This window comes from Hyla sarda, chromosome 5 (genome assembly GCF_029499605.1).
Source record: "Hyla sarda isolate aHylSar1 chromosome 5, aHylSar1.hap1, whole genome shotgun sequence".
Taxonomy (NCBI): Eukaryota; Metazoa; Chordata; class Amphibia; order Anura; family Hylidae; genus Hyla; species Hyla sarda.
Window position 1 is genome coordinate 22,406,083 of NC_079193.1, and position 23,365 is coordinate 22,429,447.

General features: G+C 44.0%; 1 protein-coding gene across 3 annotated transcripts in view; it reads left to right on the forward strand.

The window, feature by feature from the left end:
- CASD1 (CAS1 domain containing 1) overlaps positions 1 to 23,365 on the forward strand; it is an 83,606-nt gene that overhangs the window by 39,981 nt on the left and 20,260 nt on the right. For all 3 annotated transcript variants that reach the window (XR_008843797.1, XM_056518998.1, XM_056518996.1), the window contains exons 10-17: positions 2,248 to 2,337; positions 5,073 to 5,192; positions 7,467 to 7,623; positions 9,004 to 9,083; positions 12,217 to 12,318; positions 17,502 to 17,642; positions 19,454 to 19,531; positions 20,595 to 20,687. Coding sequence is in view for 2 of the 3 variants with exons in the window: in XM_056518998.1 (XP_056374973.1) it covers positions 2,248 to 2,337; positions 5,073 to 5,192; positions 7,467 to 7,623; positions 9,004 to 9,083; positions 12,217 to 12,318; positions 17,502 to 17,642; positions 19,454 to 19,531; positions 20,595 to 20,687 (861 nt within the window). In the remaining variant the exon portion in view is untranslated. The remainder of the gene's footprint in view (positions 1 to 2,247; positions 2,338 to 5,072; positions 5,193 to 7,466; positions 7,624 to 9,003; positions 9,084 to 12,216; positions 12,319 to 17,501; positions 17,643 to 19,453; positions 19,532 to 20,594; positions 20,688 to 23,365) is intronic.

Genomic DNA, 23,365 nt, shown 5'->3' on the forward strand with positions numbered 1-23,365 from the left:
GCAGCTGATAAGTACTGGAAGGATTAAGATTTTTTAATAGAAGTCATTTAAAAATCTGTTTAACTTTCTGCCACCAGTTGATTAAAAAATAAAATAATAAAAAAAAAAAATGTTTTCCAGTGGAGTACCCCTTTAACCAATCGTAGGCTGAGTTTGCGTCTCTTTTTTAATTTTTTTCCCCTAAGACAGTGTTCTCAAAGTGTGGCCCTCCAGATGTTGCAAAACTTCAACTCCAAGCATGCCCGGACAGCCGTTGGCTGTCCGGGCATGCTGGGAGTTGAAGTTTTGCAACATCTGGAGGGCCACACTTTGAGACCATTGATCTAAGTATTTGGGCCGCAAATAAAGCCCTATCTATCAGACTGAATTGTGGGAGTTGTAGTTTTTGCAATAGCAGGAATAGCTCAGAGCAGTTGTTTGGTTCTGACTCACGCATCACATATAGGAGCAGTATAGAGGTTTTATATTGTACTTTATACAATCTTATTAAAGGGGTTATCCACAAAAATTTTTTTTTTTTTTATATATATCAACTGGCTCCAGAAAGTTATACAGATTTGTAAATTACTTTTATTAAGAAATCTCAACTTCAGCAGCTCGTAAGTACTGAAAGGATTGAGTTGTTCTTTTCTGTCTAGGTGCTCTCTGATGACACGTGTCCAGAGTAGAAGAAAATCCCCGTAGCAAACCTATTCTTCTCTGTGCAGTTCCCGAGACAAGCAGAGATGTCGGCAGAGAGCACTGTTGTCAGACAGAAAAGAACAACTCAACTTCAGCAGCTGATAATTATTGGAAGGATTTAGATTTTTTAATAGAAGTAATTTACAAATCTGTTTAGCTTTCTTGAGCCAGTTGAGAGATATATATATATATATATATATATATATATAATTTATTTTCTTTTTGAAACACAGAGCTCTCTGCTGACATTATTAGCACAGTGCTCTCTGCTGACATCTCTGTCCATTTTAAGAACTGTCTAGAACAGCATTTGTTTGCTATGGGGATTTCCTTTTACTCTGGACAGTTCCTAAAATGGACAGAGATGTCAGCAGAGAGCACTGTGCTCATGATGTCGTCAGACAGCTCTGTGTTTCAAACGGAAAAGAATTTCCACTGTAGTATTCAGCAGCTAATAAGTACTGGAAGGATTAAGATTTTTTAATAGAAGTAATTTACAAATATCTTTCTGGCAACAGTTGATTTAAAAAAAATAAAAAAAGTTTTCCACCGGACTACCCCTTTAAGGCCCCTTTCACAGGTATCATCGTGTAAAAAAAACCTCCGTTATTACTCCCGGCAAAAAGTCCTGAAAACGGCCGTCAAAAAATCCCATTCATGTCGACATGTCCATTTTTACTAAGGTCAGTTATTTTTGCCGGCACAAAAGACAGTGCATGCACTAATTTTTGGACCGGCAAAATAAATGGTGAAAAACCGGACGTTAAAGGGGTATTCCAGGAAAAAAAAAATATTTTTTTATTTATATCAACTGGCTCCAGAAAGTTAAACAGATTTGTAAATTACTTCAGTTAAAAAATCTTAATCCTTCCAATAATTGTCAGCTGCTGAAGTTGAGTTGTTGTTTTCTGTCTGACAACAGTGCTCTCTGCTGACATCTCTGCTTGTCTCGGGAACTGCACAGAGTAGAAGAGGTTTTGCTTATGGGGATCTGCTTCTTCTCTGGACAGTTCCCGAGACAGGTGTCATCAGAGAGCACTTAGACAGGAAAGAACAACTCAACTTCAGCAGCTCATAACTACTGAAAGGATTAAGATTTTTTTAATAGAAGTAATTTACAAATCTGTTTAACTTTCCGGAACCAGTTGAGATATAGAGATATAGAGATATAGAGATATAGATATATATAAAAATTTTTTTTTTTTTTTTTCCTGGATAACCCCTTTTAAAATTTAACATTGAAGTCTATGGGAACCGGATGTTCAAAAAAAAACATCAGTTATTGTCAGGTTCTTTAACGTACGTTTTTTGTACTGAGCATGCTCAGTACAGCTTTACAAAAAAGTGTTAAAGACCTGATTAAAAAAAAAAAAAAAAAACGGATGTAAGAAAAAGAAAAAACCCATTAAAAATAACAGATGATTGTCATCAGTTATCATCCGTTATTATCAGTTATTGCATCCGTTTTTTTTTTCCATCAGTTATTGTAAAATATCGGCAGTAAAAAGAAGGATGATACCTGTAGTGTGAAAGGGGCCTAATTTTTTCCCTTATGATTGACTTTAGCCTAAATTGTTGAATCGGGATCAGACTGATGAATGGAAAGGATGGATGCAGCTGGTCATACTGATCTATCATATCTCTGGAGCCAGTTCTGTAAGTATTAACATGGTGGCGATGTGGGGGGGGGGGGGGGTCATTACAGTCACTTACTGACTTCATTCATGTTGTCATGTCTGTAAATAATAATTTTTTTTTTCAAGATAAAAATCCTTTATTCATACAATCATATTATATAATCACATTACATATATTCATTGCAACACAATGCACATTATATTCCCCTCCCACCCCCAAGCCCAAAAATAAAACAAAAAAATTCTCCACACCTCTACTTCAATACCATATTGATTGCTTTCTATAATCTCTTTTTACCATTTCTACCCATTCCCTCTTACTAGGGGGAGCAGATTAATCCATTTTTTTTAATAATCATAAATCTAGAATAGAATAACATTCTATGTAGTTGTTTCCTCTTTTCTCTGCTTGATTCTATCTCCGTTTCATCCCCCATTATTCCTACTAACAGGGAGGGGTCTGTAAATAATTATTTAGTGAATAATACACTGCACTGCTGCAGGACCTCCTAATACACACCTTTAATTGCGGCAGAATATAATACAGTAATAAACTAAAGAGACAGGGATTGCACTCACCATCCAAACAGTATTTAATGATAGGTGTCAGGCATTACAAGCTGGTACAGAAGTGGAGGCGGGGCACGTAACCAGGACAGCCTGTTTCACGCTACTATGGCGCTTCTTCCAGCCGGTATACTGTCTCACGCTACTATGGTGCTTCTTCCAGCCGATATACAGTCTGTTTCACGCTACTATGGCGCTTCTTCCAGCCGGTATACTGTCTGTTTCACATTACTATGGCGCTTCTTCCAGTCGGTATACTGTCTGTTTCACGCTACTATGTCGCTTCTTCCAGCCGGTATACTATCTGTTTCACGCTACTATGGCGCTTCTTCCAGCCGGTATACCGGCTGGAAGAAGCACCATAGTAGCGTGAAACAGACTGTCCCGGTTACGTCCCCCGCCTCCACTTCTGTACCAGCTTGTAATGCCCGACACCTATCAATAAATACCGTTTGGATGGTGAGTGCAATCCCTGTCTCTTTTGTTTACTACTGTCTATGCATGCTATTGGATAGTTGCACCATCGCACCTTACGTCGTGATTCAGGAATTCCCAAGCTACCCACATAGTTTACTTATTCCCGTTTGCCTTAGTCTTGTAGTGCCGGACCACTTTTTCTCTCTCCCAGTGCAGCAGAATATAATACACCAGCTACTGCAGAATCTTATGAGACACACCTCAGCTGAAGCAGAGCCTTTATAATACACACCTCAGCTGAAGCAGAGCCTTTATTATAAAACACCTCAGCTGAAGCAGAGCCTTTATTATAAAACACCTCAGCTGAAGCAGAGCCTTTATAATACACACCTCAGCTGAAGCAGAGCCTTTATAATACACACCTCAGCTGAAGCAGAGCCTTTATAATACACACCTCAGCTGCTGCAGAGCATTTATAATACACACCTCAGCTGAAGCAGAGCCTTTATAATACACACCTCAGCTGAAGCAGAGCCTTTATAATACACACCTCAGCTGAAGCAGAGCCTTTATAATACACACCACAGCTGAAGCAGAGCCTTTATAATACACACCTCAGCTGAAGCAGAGCCTTTATAATACACACCTCAGCTGAAGCAGAGCCTTTATTATAAAACACCTCAGCTGAAGCAGAGCCTTTATAATACACACCTCAGCTGAAGCAGAGCCTTTATAATACACACCTCAGCTGAAGCAGAGCCTTTATAATACACACCTCAGCTGAAGCAGAGCCTTTATAATACACACCTCAGCTGAAGCAGAGCCTTTATAATACACACCTCAGCTGAAGCAGAGCCTTTATAATACACACCTCAGCTGAAGCAGAGCCTTTATAATACACACCTCAGCTGCTGCAGAGCCTTTATAATACACACCTCAGCTGAAGCAGAGCCTTTATAATACACACCTCATCTGCTGCAGAATCTCATAATACGCTCCTCAGCTGCTTCAGAAAATCATAATGTACACCTCAGCTTTGAATCCTCCATAATACACACTTCAGCTGGTGCAGAACATCCTAATATACACCTCTTCTGTGAATCCTCATAGTACACACCTCACCTGCTGCAGAACCTTGTGATACACACCTAAGCTGCTGCAAACCTCATAATCCACACCTCAGCTGCTGCAGAACCTCATAATCCACACCTCAGATGCTGCAAAACATCATAATCCACACCTCAGCTGCTGCAGAACATCATAATCCACACCTCAGCTGCTGCAGAACATCATAATCCACACCTCAGCTGCTGCAAAACAACCTAATACGCACCTTAGCTAGTGCAGAACATTATAATTTCCATTTCAGCTGCTGCAGAACATCATACTCCACACCTCAGATGCTGCCGAAATTTATAAGCCACACTGTAGCTGCTGCAGAACAACCGAATATACACCTTTATATACTGCAGAACATCATAATATTCACTAAAAATGCTGCAGAACATCATAATCCACACCTTAGCTATTGCAGAGCCTCATATCACACATTCCAGTTGATGCAGAACCTCACAGCATAAACCTTATCTGCTTCAGAACCTCATAATTCTCACCTCTGCTTTGTGCCTATAGATATTTTACCTGGTTGTAGATTTCGGATAAATAAGCCGCTCATGTTTAGGACACCTGGGCCTTATTTACAGTCCTCTTCATCTGTATATGGAGCCACGTTACCTCCAATGACTCTTCCCTCTCTCCCCTCCCCCTTAGTTTCTTCCCGTGTACATGCACGTTCGGGTTCTGGTGGCCGCCTACTTATTCCAGACGGGATACGGACACTTTTCCTTCTTCTGGCTGAAGGGGGATTTTGGAATCTACCGCATTTCCCAGGTAGGAACATTTCGGCAGATTTGCACATGTTATGTGACCCGATGAACCATGTTCAGGTAGAGATTCTCTCTTAGTCCACTAGAGGGCGTGTGTAGTAACATTTTATTTTTCTGGATTATGATCAAATTTTTACAAGGAACATTAATAAAAAAATTATTAATAGATTAATAGATAAAAAAAATGAATTACTAAAAATGTGTATGTGTGTGTATGTATATATATATATATATATATATATATATATATATACACGCACACATTTTTATTAACTTATTTGTATATATATTTGTGTGTAATATATATACGGTATTTATTACACACACACTTATTAATTCATTTTTATTGTATTATTAATATATTAATTTTATTTTTATGCATGTACACACACACATTTTTATTTATTTAATTTTATATATACATATATATCATATATTTATTTGTGTGTGCATTATAGATATATATAAATTTATATATATTAAATTAATACATTGTGTGTATGTACATGCATAACATTTTTTAATAATTAATATATTGTGTGTGTGTGTGTATGTATGTATGTATGTATATATATATATATATATATATATATATATATATATATATATATATATATATTTAAAAAAATGTATTAATACATACCGTATTTATCGGGGTATACCACGCACCGGCCTATAACACGCACCCTCATTTTACCACGGATATTTGGGTAAAAAAAGTTTTTTACCAAAATATCCATGAAAAAATTAGGGTGCGTGTGTGCGCGTGTATACCCCGATATACCCCCAGGAAAGGCAGGGGGAGAGAGGCCGTCGCTGCCCGCTTCTCTCCCCCTGCCTTTCCTGGGGTCTAGAGCGCTGCTGTCGGCCCTTTTCACCCCCTGGTTATCGGCGCCGCTGCCCGTTCTGTCCCCCTGACTATCGGTGCCGGCACCGATAGCCAGGGAGAGAGAAGCGGCGCCGACAGCCAGGGGGAGAGAAGGGGCAGCGGCACCCATTGCCGGCGCCGCTGCCCCGTTGCCTCCCCCCATCCCCGGTGGCATAATTACCTGAGTCCGGTCCGCGCTGCTCCGCTGCTCCAGGCCTCCGTCGTGCGTCCCCGGCGTCATTGCTATGCACGGCGCGGCGCATGACGTCAGAGCGCCGCGCCGTTCAGCGCATAGCAATGACGCCGGGGACGCACGACGGAGGCCTGGAGCAGCGGAGCAGCGCGGACCGGACTCAGGTAATTATGCCACCGGGGATGGGGGGAGGCAACGGGGCAGCGGCGCCGGCAATGGGTGCCGCTGCCCCTTCTCTCCCCCTGGCTGTCGGCGCCGCTTCTCTCTCCCTGGCTATCGGCGCCGGCACCGATAGTCAGGGGGACAGAACGGGCAGCGGCGCCGATAACCAGGGGGTGAAAAGGGCCGACAGCAGCGCTCTAGACCCCAGGAAAGGCAGGGGGAGAGAAGCGGGCAGCGACGGCCTCTCTCCCCCTGCCTTTCCTGGGGGTGTATCGGCATATAACACGCACACAGACTTTAGGCTAAAAATTTTAGCCTAAAAAGTGTGTGTTATACGCCGATAAATACGGTATTATATGTGTATTAAAAAAATGAGATATATATATATATTATGCACACACAAATAAAATATATATACAAATAAAATAAATAAAAAGTGTGTGTGTGTATAAAGATAGATAGATGTATATGTATATATATACACACACACACGTGTGTATGTACATGCATAAAAAATAAATATAATTAATATATTGTCAGTGTGTGTGTGTGTGTGTGTATATATATATAAAATTTCCAATTACGGTGCCACTTCTGTTGACTGTTTTGGGCTTAAAATTGAAGGTTTGATCTAATATTTTCTTCTTGAAGTGAAGAAATATATAACTATAATATATAGCAATGTTTCCTAACCAGGGTGCCTCGAGCTGTTGCAAAACTACAACTCCCAGCATGCCTGGACAGCTGTTTGGGAAAGATTGAGACAGATTGGTTGGGAAACACGGAGTTAAAAGGTCCTCACATGCTTTGACGCTGGTCAGGATTCCATTTCCATGAGGGATAACAGGAATTGGCATCACACAGATCTGAACAAGAAGCTTCAGCATCTGTGGTTGCCCTCGGCGGTCCGGGCATGCTGGGAGTTGCAGTTTTGACAGCTGGAGACACACTGGTTGGGAAGCTCTGCTATATAGTATAGTATAAGTTACATATACATTTTTCTCCTGATCCATCAAATGTTGGCTTTCAGTAACCGCAGACATTCCTCCTCCTAGGTCTTGTTCCGCCTTAATTTCCTGGTGGTGGTCCTGTGTATCGTGATGGATCGGCCGTACCAGTTCTACTACTTTGTCCCGTTGGTGACCTTCTGGTTCATGGTGATTTACGGATCGATGGCATTATGGCCGCAGATTACCCAGAAGAAAGCGAATGGTAAAAAAATGACCTCAGATTAATAGACTTTTTATATGTTTTCTTCAATGGCTTTTGCCAGTTCTGTAAATGATTGTACAGTGGTCCCTCAAGTTACCATATATACTGATCCCAGGACGACCATTGTATGTTGAAACCATTGTATGTTGAGCTCATAACTCTATGGAAACCTGGTAATTGGTTCTGATGCCTCCAAAATGTCATCCAAAAATAGGAAAAATTGATGATTAAAGAAAAATAAGTAGATAACTAATAAAGCAAATCCTTACATATAAAAGTAATAAAGATCTGCTGGAGCTGTAATCACTGTCTATGTAGAGGACAGGAGCTTATTCAGGGTGCTGTACAGAACACACAATGTCCTAAAAAGAAACATGGAGCCGCCCTCACCTGGTGTCCAAAGGAGCAGCTAACCCTGGTACAGGTAAAGAGTACAGAACATGTAATACCTCCCTGTACTGTAGGGGGCGCTACCAGACACCAGTCAGTGCATACACTTCAGTAATACAGGGGTTTTACCAGTGAATGCCCATTCTGATTGGTCAGTTCTTCCTACCATTGACATGTTTCACAGATCTGGACTGTCCGTAGCATTGGATGATGAATATGGATTCAAGTTACAATGGTCCAGAAAAGACTGAAAATATTGTAACCTGAGGCCTTATATCTTAAATGGGCACTCACATTAAAACTAATTTTTGCTATTGCACTCCTTATGGTAAATAAAAAATATTTCTAATATACTTTGTTTTAAAAAAATGACGTTTTCTACGTTTTATTTGTGCTTAAAAAAAGCTCAAGAGCACATTTTCCCCATCTTATACACAGACTTAGGACCGAAGTCCAAACACAGGAAGTGCAGCCTGGGGAGGGGGGGGGGTGTCCAACCAACAGCATATGGCAGTTAAGTGTGAGAGGAGCTATGATTGGATGAGGCTGGACACACCCCTCAGCACTCCAGGCTGCACTTCCTGTGTTTGGACTTTGGTCCACAGTCTGTGTATGAGTTGGGGGAAAATGTGCTCTTGAGCTTTTTTAAGCACAAATAAAACATAGAAAACTTCAATTTTTTAAAAACAAAGTATATTATAAATATTTTTTATTTACCATAAGGAGTGCAATAGCAAAAATTTGTGTTAATGAGAGTTACCCTTTAAGTGTGACCCTACCCTTAAACCTTCTATACACTCGTCTTGCATTACATGGACAGCCATTTATCTGAATGGCCAGCAATCAAGCCCCTTCCTCCCTTCCCGGGCAAAGTCAGCCATTTCCTGGGAACGGAACCCGGGGTAATAAGCTGATCACCACTTCAGCCCCCTCCCTGGTGGAGACCCAGTATAACACACTTCTATTAATATTAAGACTTCTCTCTTGCAGCGAATAACTTGTGGTACTTCGGCCTGATGTTGAAGCTTGGTATCCTGCTGCTGTGTATCTACGTCTTGTCGCTTTCTCAGGTAGGATTTCCTAGAGAGTCTTTTTCCTTTGATAAATATAAGAGATTTTCCAATGGGAAACTCTAAAAGGAGTACTCTGCCGAAAAACATCTTATCCCCTATGTAAAGGATAAGGGATAAGATGTCTGATCGCAGGGGTCCCGCCGCTGGGGACCCCCGCAATCTAGCATGCAACACCCACCTTTGAGCACTGCAGGAAGTGCTGGAGGCTCCAAGTCTTATGCCTCCCGACCACTGGGACGGAGTATGGTGACGTCACGACTCTGCCCCTGTGTGACATCATGCCCCGCCCCCACAATGCAAGTCTATGGGAGGGGGCGTGACAGCCGTCACGCCCCCTCCCATAGACTTGCATTGAGGGGGGGACCCCCGCCATCAGACATCTTATCACCTATCCTTTTGAATAGGGGATAAGATGTCTTGGTGCCGGAGTACCCCTTTAATCACTGATTCTATATGAGATGAGCATTTCAGGTCTTGGTGCATCATTTTAAATGCTCTAAGCCATTCTACATGAGTAAATGTTTTATTCCTATCCCTTTCCCAGCTGGTGAGAAGGTGAGATCTGGTGAAATGGGTTGGATGAAGGAGAGAGTTTTATATAGAGGATTCAGGCCTTTCAAATTACAGGATATATATAGTTGGCTAGGACATCCATCTTTAGCCCCAATGGTTGTAGTTGCTGCAGTAGATGGCGGACCTGGAGAAAATTTATAGAAGTCTGTACCTGGGATAGAAAATTGGATATGTAACGATTGGAACGGTTGCAGTACCCTGTAGGAGAACAAGTCTCCGACCTTAGAAATGCCCTCTTGGGCCCATGCTGATAATTTTGTGTGTGGAAGTAAAGCCCGTATAAGGGAGAAAGGCACAGATTCAAGGGAGGGAGGGTTGTCTGCATTTGCTAACTTATAGAAAGTGGACCAAGCTGTTAGGGACTCCAGCACTGTCGGGCTTAGACCTCTGGGGAGGGGGAGTTGCCAGAATGGTTGATGCAATAAATCAGTCAGTGAGTATGGAAAGACTCGTGAGAGTTCTAAGTGTACCCAACGTGCTACGGGGACTGATTTTAACGGGCTGCTGCGTGCAAGATCACGGGGGTCCCCAGCGGTGGGACCCCCTCGATCAGGCATCTTATCGCCTATCCTTTGGATAGGGGATAAGATGTCTAAGCGCCGGAGTACCACTTTAAGATGGTAATATGGTAATGACGGGATATCTGATCCATAACTGCTACTAGTGATTGTTTGGGATTGGTGAGGGGGGAAAAAAAACATTGTGACCTCCCACCACCACCACCCCAGATATTCTAGGATCATTTCTGATTGCTTGAGCCAATGGCTTCATAGCCAAAAATGTCCATAAAAATGAGGGGGGCAGGGGGCACCCCTGTCTGGTGCCGTTAGTGAGCATGAATACATCAGAGAGGGACCCGTTTACAAATGTTCTGGCAGAGAGGTTGCTATATAATGCTTTGAAAACCAATCTGTCGGAGTACCGAGAAGGCGACCGACCAACGGAGTTTATCGAACGCCTTCTCTGCTTCAGTGCTAAGGCCAGCATAGGGATTTTATGGGCATGAACATGATGAAACACCCCCAACATGCGTCTAGTGTTATAATAGGTCTGACTCATGTTGGGGGTGACAGGTGGGGACAAAGCCTGTCTGATCTGAGGGAAGGGAGAATTGATTGGCTAATAGTTTTGCATAAATCTTTATATCCTGGTTTAAAAGGGAAATGGGCCTAAAGTTGTGTGGTCTATCGGGGGGCTTTCCAGGTTGGGGGACGGTAATTTATGAGGGCTTGCATATTTTCTTTAGGGAGGGAGCCGGAGGTGATAGCAGAGTGACAAAAGTCCCGCAGGTAGGGGGAGAGGATTTGTGCGAAGGTTTTACAATAATGATTGGCAAAGCCATCGGGGCCGGCGGCCTTATCTCGGGGTAGTGATTTAATTACCGCCTCAACATCCTCTTGGGTGACAGGGACATTCAGTGTGTGGAGTTGGGAACTCTCCAGTATCGGCAGGTCAAGAGACTGTAGATATTTTTGGGTCATTTCCTCTAGCCCGACCGGTGTTGGAGTGGTCTCCTGTAGGTTATATAAGTTGGCATAGTATGCCTGGAATCCATTAGCTATATCGTTAGGGGCGTAAGCTTTATTGTGAGAGGACGGATGAATTAGGTGGGGTATTCTACTTTTAGTGTGGGGTACTCTGCTGCTCAGCGTTTGAAACAAACTGTTCCGAACGCTGGAGCCGGCACTTGGAGCTCGTGACATCATACCCACGTCCCCTCATGACTTCACGCCCCGCCCCCTCAATGCAAGTCTATGCAAGTGGCGGCTGTCACGCCCCCTCCCATAGACTTGCATTGAGGGGGCGGAGCTATGATGTCACAAGCTGCTGGCTCCAGAGTTAGATAAAAAAGAAATTCCAAAAGAAAAGAATTTCCTCTGTAGCATACAGCAGCTGATAAGTACTGGAAGGGTAAAGATTTTTTAATAGAAGTAATTAACAAAGCTGTTTTAACTTTCTGGCACCAGTTGATTTAAAAACATATTTTTTTTTCCACCGGAGTGCCCCTTTTAGTGTCGATTCGCAGGGGGAGCCCCCGGGATCTTGTGAACGGGACCCCGGCTCTCTGAACAGAGCACATGTTTGGGTCGGCTTATATTCCATTCATTCTGTAGATTAGCACTGAAGAGACCCAAGTGCTGTACTTGGGTATCTCCATCGCTGCCATAGCAATGAATGGAGCGCGTGTCGTCTGCAGCACGCGCTCCTCTCAGAGAGCCGGGATACCGTTGGTGTAGACTTAATGTGAAAAGGGCGTGACGGATAGAAAGCGGTTATGAAAAATAGCGGCTTTCTTAAAGAAATAGCACCACTCTTGTCCTCAGGTTATGTGCGGTATTGCAGTTCAGTTCCATTGAAGTAAATGGAACAGGGTAGTAATTACAAACACAACCTGAGGACAGGGATGGCGCTGTTTTTGTTAAAACGGTACATGTTTTTATTATACGGTACATTAGAAGAATATATAGTGCTCTGTGGTTTCAGTGTTTCTCTCAGTACAGATGAATAAACACGTAAATCTACTACATCAGGGTAACGTGCCGTTCTCTCCATCCAGGGTTCCTTCGAGAAGATCTTTTCTGTATGGCCGATATCCAAGCTGTTCGAGCTAAATGGAGAAGTCTATGAATGGTGGTTTAGGTGGCGTTTAGACCGATATGTAAGTACTTTTCTTCCGATCTTCTTCTCTTAGGGATAGACTTTGGACACTGTTTCCCAGTAGATCCCGTAAACCTTGGGTAGAGACCTACCTACATCTTTGATGTTTGCTTAATCTAGTAGGTCATATAGACAGGGTTAAAAGCTCCACTCTTGAAAGGGTTATCCAGAATATGGACAGCCTAGCCTTGCGATAGACCAGGGTTTCCCATACAGGATGCCTCCAGCTGTTGCATAACAACAACTCCCAGCATGCCCGGACAGCCGTTGGCTGTCCGGGCATGCTGGGAGTTGTTGTTTTGCAACAGCTGAAGGCACCCTGGAATAGACAATGCAGATTAAATGAGCAAAGAGTCGATTTTCAGCGCCCCCTGCTGGTCAGCTACTGCTTTTTCAGTGTTAAAAGGGGTACACCACCCCTAGACATCTTATCCCCTATCCAAAGCATAGGGGATAAGATGTCTGATCATGAGGGTCCCAGCTCTCCCTGCAGCAACCGGTGTTCGTTTTGAACATCTACTGTGGTGTCGGAGGCTTGTGACGTCACGGCAACACAGACTCAATGCAAGTTTGTGGGAGGGGCGTGACGTCACGAGGGGGGGGGGGATGTCCATGGCGTCACGTCGCATCGCTAGTCATCTGGCATGGAGCGAAGTTCGCTCCATGCACCCGATGTCTGGGGTGGATAGGGGATAAGATGTCTAGGTGCGGAGTACCCCTTTAACACCAGCTGCAGGCCTGTTCATAACAGCAAATGCATTACCATCAGAAATGGCGGTGCAGGGTGCCGCAGAGCATTCCCACATGCAGGTGAATATGACAATACTACAGAGCGTTGTATCACTGTAAGGCGGCATTCACACTGCGGTTGGAGCGTATGACTGCCGGATCCGGCTGGTGGAGGGGAAAACTGTGCGCTCCCGTACCCCAGCCGGACTGGCGCCAAACTCAATTGACTTGAACCTCTTAACAACCATGGACGTAAATGTACGTCCGGGTTTGGCGGTACTTCCCGCACCAGGACGTACATTTACGTCCTGTGTATTACCGCGAGCATCGGAACGGTGCTCGCGTCATACACGGCAGGTTCCGGCTGCTAGCAGCAGCCGGGGACCCGCCCGTAATGGCCGACATCCGCGGATCGTGCGGACTTCCGCCATTAACCCCTCAGATGCCATGATCAGTACAGATCACGGCATCTGCGGCAGTGCGTTACTTTGAATGGATGATCGGATCGCCCGCAGCGCTGCCGCGACGATCCGATCGTCCAGCATGGCGGCCGGAGGTCCCCTCACCTGGCAACTGCCGTGTCCCGGGGTCTTCTGCTCTGGTCTGAGATGACCGATAATACTGATCGGTGCTATGTCCTATACATAGCACTAAACCGTATTAGCAATCAAATGGTTGCTATAGATAGTCCCCTATGGGGTCATAAAAAGTGTAATAAAAAAATTAAAATAAAAAAGTTGAAAAATGTAAAAAAAAGGGAAAAATACCCTCCCCCAATAAAAATTAAAATTGTCAATTTTTCCCATTTTACCCCCAAAAAGCGTAAACATTTTTTTTTTATAAACATATTTGGTATTGTAGCATGCGTAAATGTCCAAACTATCAAAATATAATGTTAATGATCCTGTACTGTAAATGGCATAAACGTAAAAAATAAAAAAAAATCCAAAAATGCAGTTTTTTTGTCACATTTTAGTCAAATTTTTTTATAAAAAATGATCTAAAAGTTTTATATACGCAATGTGATATTAATAAAAAGTACAGATGACGGTGCAAAAAATGAGCCCTCATACCGCCCTATATACGGAAAAATGAAAAAGTTTATAGGTGGTCAAAATAGGGCGATTTTAGATTACTGATTTTGTACAAAAAGTTTTAAATTTTTTTTAAGTGGTACAAAAATATAAAAGTATGGGTATCATTTTCATCGTATTGACCCACAGAATAAAGAACACATGTCATTTTTACCCTAAAGTGTATAGTGTGAAAACAAAACCCTCCAAAATGTGCAAAATTGTGGTTTTCATTTAAATTTCCTCCCTAAAAAAATATTTTTTTGGGTTCGCCGTACATTTTATGGTAAAATGAGAGGTTTCATTACAAAGTACAATTGGTCACGCAAAAAACAAGCCCTTATATGGGTCTGTGGATGGAAATATAAAGGAGTGATGGATTTTAGAAGGCGAGGCGAAAACGCTAAAATAAAATTGGCCTGGTCCTTAAGGTTAAAATGGGATTTGTCCTTAAGAGGTTAATGAGCTGACCAGAGTCAGTGACTCCGGTCGGCTCATTATTGTACCGTATGCGGTTTTGTGGCCGGACCTAAAACTGCAGTGAACTACGGTTTTAGGTCCGGTCACAAAACCAGATATGGGGCAAAAATAGGCCAACTGGAGTCACTGTTTGACTCTGGTCGACTCATTAAAGTCATTGGAGTTTGGCACCGGTCCAGCTGGGGTACGGGAGCGCACGGTTTTCCCCTCCCCCAGCCGGATCCAGCAGCTGTACGCTCCAACCGCAGTGTGAATGCAGCCTTAGGCTGGTTTCACACCACGTTACTGCAATACAGTTCTCGTTTCAGGTTTTTGATTAAAAAAAAAACGGATTCCTCAAAACCTGACTAAATCACTATCAAAACGTGTGTACAAATTTTAATCCGTATACGGTTTGAAAAATTATGTCCGGTTGTATCCATTTTTGAAGGAAAAAACTACGTGTTTAACTTTTCACTCCATTATGAATAAAGTTTCACTTGTTTGATTGAAAAGAAAAAAACTGCAAAGTCAAAAACCATATGGGGAAAACCGTATGGAATCGTGCTCACATACGGTTCTTTACGGTTCCCATTGACTCCCATGTAAAAAAAAAAAAGTATACATTTCTATACGATTTTGCACCCGTGGTAGGCTACGGTTTTGGGTAAGGGAAAAGAAAAATGACAAAACCGTACAGGATACAAAATGGACACAACCTGATGCATGGTTTGGCATACGGTTTTCAATGGAGAGTCAATGCATACGGTTTTCAATACGGTTTTCAAATTGAAAAATAGTACAGGAACTGTATTTCAAAAATGTGGTGTGAACGCGTCCTTACATATAGTGACACATTTGCAGGTGAGCACCAGTGTAAGCGTTGAAAAGGCAGCAGCGCTTACATGACTGTCACGGCCCCAGGCAGCCGATCATGGAACCACCGCCAATCTACTTTTGATGTCCTATCCTGAAGATAACCCTTTTCCCTTTAACCCCTTGCAGTGCTTTTCTTTGGGTGCATGCACACTACGTTTCTTAAGATACGGGACCGTATACGGCTGGGGAGAGGGGGACGGAGAGTCGGGGGCGGTGCAACCGCACGCTGCCGTATGCGGTCCCGTATCTAATGTATTTCAATGAGCTACCGGAGTGAAACGCTGCCTCTGGTTGGCTCTGTTTTGCCCCGTATACGGTTTCCCGACCGGACCTAAAAACGCTGTTGACTACGTTTGTGTTTCACTCCGGTCGCTCATTGAAATACATTAGATACGGGACCGCATATGGCAGCGTGCGGTTGCCCCGCCCCCGACTCTCCGCCCCCATCTCCCCAGCCGTATACAGTCCCGTATCTTAAGAAACGTAGTGTGCATGCACCCTTACACCGGTGGTGTGTAGTTCCGGCACAGTGCTACAAATGTACACCGCAAGGATAGTGCTGGCCCAGGAGTTGTGGCCGTACCCTCAGCGTCAGGTGTATATAACAGCTGACAGTCTACTACAGTGACCGAGATCGGAGATAATGCTGATTCCTGCAAATCAACAGAGGGAGACGGCTTCCTTAGTCAATCCATAGACACCATCCGCTTATTAAAGGGTTACTCCGCCCCCCCCCGCGTCCGGAACATTGAGTTCCGAACGCTGGGTGCGGACTTCCGTGTTCACGCTCCCGCTACCTTGTGACGTCACGCCCTGCCCCGCAACGTCATGTTCCGCCCCCTCAATGCAAGTTTAGACTTGCATTGAGGGGGCGGGACGTGACCTCGCGGGACGTGACGTCACAAGGGGCCGGGCGTGAACACGGAAGTCCGCACCCAGCGTTCGGAACTCGATATCCCGGACACTGGGGAGCGGCATAACCCTTTAAGGAGACTGTGTGGCCTCCTCAGTGTTTACACCAGCTGCAAACCAGTTCATACATGCAAATGCATCACTAGGAGCAGACACGCCATGTTCACGCCAAGTAAAATGTGCAGAATGTCCGCACGGAAAATACATGCAGTCATTCCACCCATTTTCCTGATCTGGTGGGTGCTAGCACCGCTCGGAAATGTGCCATCTCATAGAGGGCAATGCTTTTCCTAGTGTGGTCCATAGAAGGAAATAGACTTGTCTATTCTTTATACGGACGCCGGAATCAGAATTTCTGGTGCAGAAATTCTGCGAGGAATTGTATGGCTACAGTCACCCCATATGCACTACTTTGTCAGAAATGATGTGGTGCCAATGTGTGGCCTCTCAAGACTGCTTCAGAAAATTCTGCGCAAAAATTCTCCCCAAATTCCGCTCCAAACTTATTTTGTCAGGAAAAATAAAGTCCCGTTGACTTTAAAGGGGTACTCCGCTGCCCCAGCGTTCGAAACATTTTGTTCCAAATGCTTGGAGCAGGCGGCGGGGGTCGTGATGTCACTGCCATGCCCCTCGTGACATCACACCACGCCCCCTCAATGCAAGTCTATGGGAGGGGGCCACGCCCCCTCCCATAGACTTGCATTGAGGGGGAGTGGCGTGACATCACAAGGGGCGTGGCAGTGACATCACGACCCCCGCCGTCCACTCTAAGCATTCAAACGAAAGTCGGGTGCTGCACAGAGATCGCGGGGGTCCCAATGACGGGACCCCCGTGATCAGACATCTTATCCCCCTATCCTTTGGATAGGGGATAAGATGTCTCGGGGCGGAGTACCCCTTTAATGGGCTTTTACCTGCAGATTCCGCCAGAAGAATGAACATGTTTAATCTTCTTACGGAATAAGATTCTGCATTAGAATTTCGTGCGTAGAATTTTTTTTTGTGTCAATTCCTTGTCACTTTCTCAGTGTAAACATAACCTGGTGTGTATGTCTGTCCAGACCCTGAACTAACAGACCTAAAACACTGCAATACAGAAGATGGTACTAACATTGTGACTCTTGTCCCGCAGGCCGTGTTCTATGGCATGATGTTCGCATTCGTCTACCTGATGTTACAGAAACGCCAGGTGCTTTTCGAGGGAAAAGGAGATCCTCTGTTTTTCACCAAAGTCTCCAATATTTTGCTCTTCTTTTCTGTCGTTCTTTTTCTGGTAAGTCCTTACAAGTAATTTTGTGAGAAACCGCTATTGGTATGTGTGTGTGTGTATATATATAGAAGTTCAGTATATATATATAATTATATACACTGCTCACTGCTCAAAAAAACAAAGGAAACACTTAAACAACACAATGTAGCTCCAAGTCAATGACACTTCTGTGAACTCCCACTGTCCACTCAGGAAGAACACTGATTGACAATCAATTTCACATGCTGTTGTGCAAATGGAACAGACAACAGGTGGAAATTATGGACAATTAGCAAGACACCCCCAATAAAGGAGTGGTTCTGCAGGTGGTGACAACAGACCAATTCTCAGTTCCTATGCTTCCTGGCTGATGTTTGGTCACTTTTGAATGTTGGCGGTGCTTTCACTCTAGTGGTAGCATGAGACGGAGTCTACAACCCACACAAGTGGCTCAGGTAGTGCAGCTCATCCAGGATGGCACATCAATGTGAGCTGTGGCAAGAAGGTTTGCTGTGTCTGTCAGTGTAGTGTCCAGAGCATGGAGGCGCCACCAGAAGACAGGCCAGTACATCAGGAGACGTGGAGGAGGCCGTAGGAGGGCAACAACCCAGCAGCAGGACCGCTACCTCCGCCTTTGTGCAAGGAGGAGCAGGAGGAGCACTGCCAGAGCCTTGCAAAATGAACTCAAGCAGGCCACAAATGTGCATGTGTCCACTCAAACGGTCAGAAACAGACTCCATGAGGGTTGTATGAGGGCCCGACGGCCACAGGTGGGGTTGTGCTTACAGCCCAACACTGTGCAGGACGTTTGGCATTTGCCAGAAAACGCCAAGATTGGGAAATTCGCCACTGGTGCCCTGTGCTCTTCACAGATGTAAGCAGGTTCACACTGAGCACATGTGACAGACGTGACAGAGTCTGGAGACGCTGTGGAGAAAGTTCTGCTGCCTGCAACATCCTCCAGGATGACCGGTTTGGTGGTGGGTCAGTAATGGTGTGGGGTGACATTTCTGTGGGGGACCGCACAGCCCTCCATGTGCTTGCCAGAGGTAGCCTGACTGCCATTACTTACCGAGATGAGATCCTCAGACCCCTTGTGAGACCATATGCTGGGGCGGTTGGCCCTGGGTTCCTCCTAATGCAAGACAATGCTAGACCTCATGTGGCTGGAGTGTGTCAGCAGTTCCTACAAGAGGAAGGCATTGATGCTATGGACTGGCCGCCCGTTCCCCTGAATCCGATTGAGCACATCTGGGACATCATGTCTCTCTCCATCCACCACAGACTGTCCAGGAGTTGGCGGATGCTTTAGTCCAGGTCTGGGAGGACATCCCTCAGGAGACCATCCTCCACCTCATCAGGATCATGCCCAGGCATTGTAGGGAGGTTATACGGGCACGTGGAGGCCACACACACTACTGAGCCTCATTGTGACTTGTATAAGGACATTACATAAAGTTGGATCAGCCTGTAGTGGGGTTTTCCACTTTGATTTTGAGTGTGACTCCATATCCAGACCTCCATGGGTTGATGATTTCCATTGATAATCTTTGTGTGATTTTGTTGTCAGCGCATTCAACTATGTAAAGATGAAAGTATTTCATACGATTAGTTCATTCATTCAGATCTAGGATGTGTTATCTTAGTGTTCCCTTTATTTTTTTGAGCAGTGTATATGTGTGTATATAATATATATATATATGTGTGTGTGTGTTAAAAAAAATAAAAAAAATATTGGATGCTACCCTGATGGGGCATGTCTTACTTAGCAACACTGTTACTTTTGTTACATATTTGTATCTAGAAGAATCATGGATGTCCTCTTCTTTCCTCAGACCTACTCCATATGGGCCAGCAGTTGTAAAAACAAGACCGAATGCAACGAGATGCACCCGTCAATATCTGTTCTCCAGGTATCGACTATCTATGAGCAATGTTCCCCAACCTGTGTGCCTCCAGCTGTTGTAAAATTACAACTCCCAGCATGCCCGAACAGCCAATGCCTGCCCGGGCATGCTGGGAGTTGTAGTTTTTGCAAAAGCTGGAGGCACCCTGGTTGGGAAATAATGAGTGGGTACTACCAAAAATATATAAGCACGAGGTATAACTACTATATATCCTGATCCCATAGAGATAGCTGTAGCAGTATACAGGCAGAGCTGGAGGGGAGGTGTACAACTACTATATATCCTGAATCCATAGAAATAGCAGCAGTATACAAATAGAGCTGGGAGGGAAGTTTTATAACTACTATATATATATATATATATATATATATATATATATATATATATATAATCTATATCTATCCTGATCCTATAGAGATAGCAGCAGCAGTATACAGATAGAGCTGGGAGGAGTCTGGAAGTTAGCAGGAGGGGTTACTCTGCTCCCCAGTGTCTGGAATATTGAGTTCCTGAACGCTGTGTGCGGGCTTCCGTGTTCACGCCCGTCCTCCTTGTGACATCACGACCCATCATGTGACATCACGTCCCGCCCCCTCAATGCAAGTCTATGGGAGGGGGTGTGACGGCCGTCGCGCCCCCTTCCCATAGACTTTCATTAAGGGGGCAAGCCATGACGTCACGAGGGGGCGGGCGTGAACACGGAAGCCCGCACACAGCGTTCAGGAACTCAATGTTCCGGACGCTGGGGAGCGGTGTAACCCTTTATGTTATCCTGTAGTTATCCCATCCTTATATACACACATACATCTTTCAGACAGGCTTCTAATTGTCATCACAAGGGGGTCATAATTTAGGAGAGAAACATTTTTTAATTCATTTTGGGAAATTTTTAAATATATACGGCTGCTTTTTAGCTCTGCTCTCCCAGCTGTGACCACAAACTGTTTATTGTGGAACAGGTTTCCGACCTAGTTAGAAATATGCATGCTTTACACTGCAGCGCTGCTCATAATACTGTCTGGTGTTTTTAACCTGAGAAAACTGACCTCTCTGTCTCTCTCTTGTGCAGATTTTCGCTTTTGTCCTCATAAGGAACATTCCTGGATACGCCCGCTCTGTGTACAGCTCGTTCTTTGCCTGGTTTGGCAGAATTTCTTTGGAAGTAAGTGATGTTATATGTCTGTGTCCAATTGCATTATTATAGGATATAATATGTTGTGCGCAATACTCCTGTTGTGTTAGCACATTATTTTTGTATTAGCACTGACAGCAAGCAGAGATCTTCATATTTTTGCATGCCTTTTCAAGATCTCAACTAGTTGCTCACTTTCTGGCTGTCAGTCAAGTCCGACCTTTTCGTTGCATAAGCCTATGCAGTGAAAAAGGTCAGATTTGCGGGTAGGCCAGAGAGTTGAGCAAGGTGTTCAGCACTTAACCGGATTATAACTAGCAATCACATTGGGTCTCAGGAGTGAGACCCGTTGCGATCTAAACATTTGACAGGTCTAGACAACGTGTCAAAAGTTTCATCATATGACAGTAAGGCTTTAAAGTAGCACTCCAGGTTTTCGGTTTTACCCATTCATATACACTCACCATTGCTAGTCCCACAGCACAATCTGTTTCCTTCCAGCCCAGCTGCTTCCATATGTTTGATTGCTGTAAATGGGTCATGTGATGACCAGCCTGACAATCACAGTGCATAACGTGTCAGAGGAAGTGGTCAGTCTTGGGTCAGCTGATTTCCTGTGAACTAGAGGATGACCATCGCCTGTTTGATCCGTCCTGCTAGCTCCTAGACCCCTCCCCTCCTAGCTCTATCTGTATACTGCTGCTATTTCTATAGGATCAGGATATATAGAGAGTTATACACCTCCCCTCCCAGCTCTATCTGTGTATTGCTTCTGCTATCTCTATGGGATCAGGATATTTAGTAGTTATATACCTCCCCTCCAGCTCTATCTGTGTACTGCTGCTGCTATCTCTATGGGATCAGGATATATAGTAGTTACAGTGGGGCAAAAAAGTATTTAGTCAGCCACCAATTGTGCAAGTTCTCCCACTTAAAAAGATGAGAGAGGCCTGTAATTTACATCATAGGTATACCTCAACTATGAGAGACAGAATGAGAAAAAAAATTCATAAAATCACATTGTCTGATTTTTAAAGAATTTATTTGCAAATTATGGAAACCTACAAACAAGCAAGATTTCTGGCTCTCACAGACCTGTAACTTCTTCTTTAAGAGTCTCTTCTGTCCTCCACTCATTACCTGTATTAATGGGACCTGTTTGAACTTATCAGTATAAAAGACACCTGTCCACAACCTCAAACAGTCCCACTCCAAACTTCACTATGGCCAAGACCATAGAGCTGTTGAAGGACACCAGAAACAAAATTGTAGACCTGCACCAGGCTGGGAAGACTGAATCTGCAATAGGCAAGCAGCTTGGTGTGAAGAAATCAACTGTGGGAGCAATTATAAGAAAAATGAAACACCTACAAGGCCACTGATAATCTCCCTCTATCTGGGGCTCCATGCAAGATCTCACCCTGTGGTGTCAAAATTATCACAAGGACAGTGAGCCTAAATCTCGGAACCACACGGGGGGACCTAGTGAATGACCTGCAGAGAGCTGGGACCAAAGTAACAAAGGCTACAATCAGTAACACACTACGCAGCCAGAGACTCAAATCATGCAGTGCCAGACGTGTCTCCCTGCTTAAGCCAGTACATGTCCTGGCCCGTCTGAAGTTTGCTACAGAGCATTTGGATGATCCAGAAGAGGATTGGAAGAATGTCATATGATCAGATGAAACCAAAGTAGAACTTTTTGGTAAAAACTCAACTTGTTGTGTTTGGAGGGGAAAGAATGTTGTGTTGCATCCAAAGAATACCATACCTACTGTGAAGCATGGGCGTGGAAACATCATGCTTTGGGACTGTGTTTCTGCTAAGGGACCAGGACGACTGATCCATGTAAAGGAAAGAATGAATGGGGCCCATGTATTGTGAGATTTTGAGTGAAAACTTCCTTCCATCAGCAAGGGCATTGAAGATGAAACGTGGCTGGGTCTTTCAGCATGACAATGATCCCAAACACACCGCCGGGGAAACAAAGCAATGTCTTCGTAAAAAGTATTTCAAGGTCCTGGAGTTGCCTAGCCAGTCTCCAGATCTCAACACCATAGAAAACCTTTGGAGGGAGTTTAATGTCTGTGTTGCCAAGCAACAGCTCCAAAACATCACTGCTCTAGAGGAGATCTGCATGGAGGAATGGGCCAAAATACCAGCAACAGTGTGTGAAAACCTTGTGAAGACTTACAGAAAACATTTGACCTCTGTCATTGCCAACAAAGGGTATATAACAAAGTATTGAGATTAACTTTTGTTATTGACAAAATACTTATTTTCCACCATAATTTGCTAAATAAATTCTTTAAAAATCAGACAATGTGATTTTATGGATTTTTTTTTCTCATTCTGTCATAGTTGAGGTTATAACCTATGATGAAAATTACAGGCCTCTCCTCTTTATAGTGGGAAAACTTGCACAATTGGTGGCTGACTAAATACTTTTTTGCCCCCTCTGTATATTCCTCCCCTCCAGCTTTATCTGTATATTGCTGCTTCTATCTCTATGGGATCAGGATATATATATATAGAGACTTATACACCTCCCCTCCCAGCTCTATCTGTATACTGCTGCAAATTTTTTTTATGGGATCAGGTTATATAGTAGTTATACACCTCCCTTCCAATTCTCACACATCAAAACTGCATGTAGTGTGAAACTAATCTAAATCCACTTCTGGTGGCTGGAGTCTAGTCAGGTGATT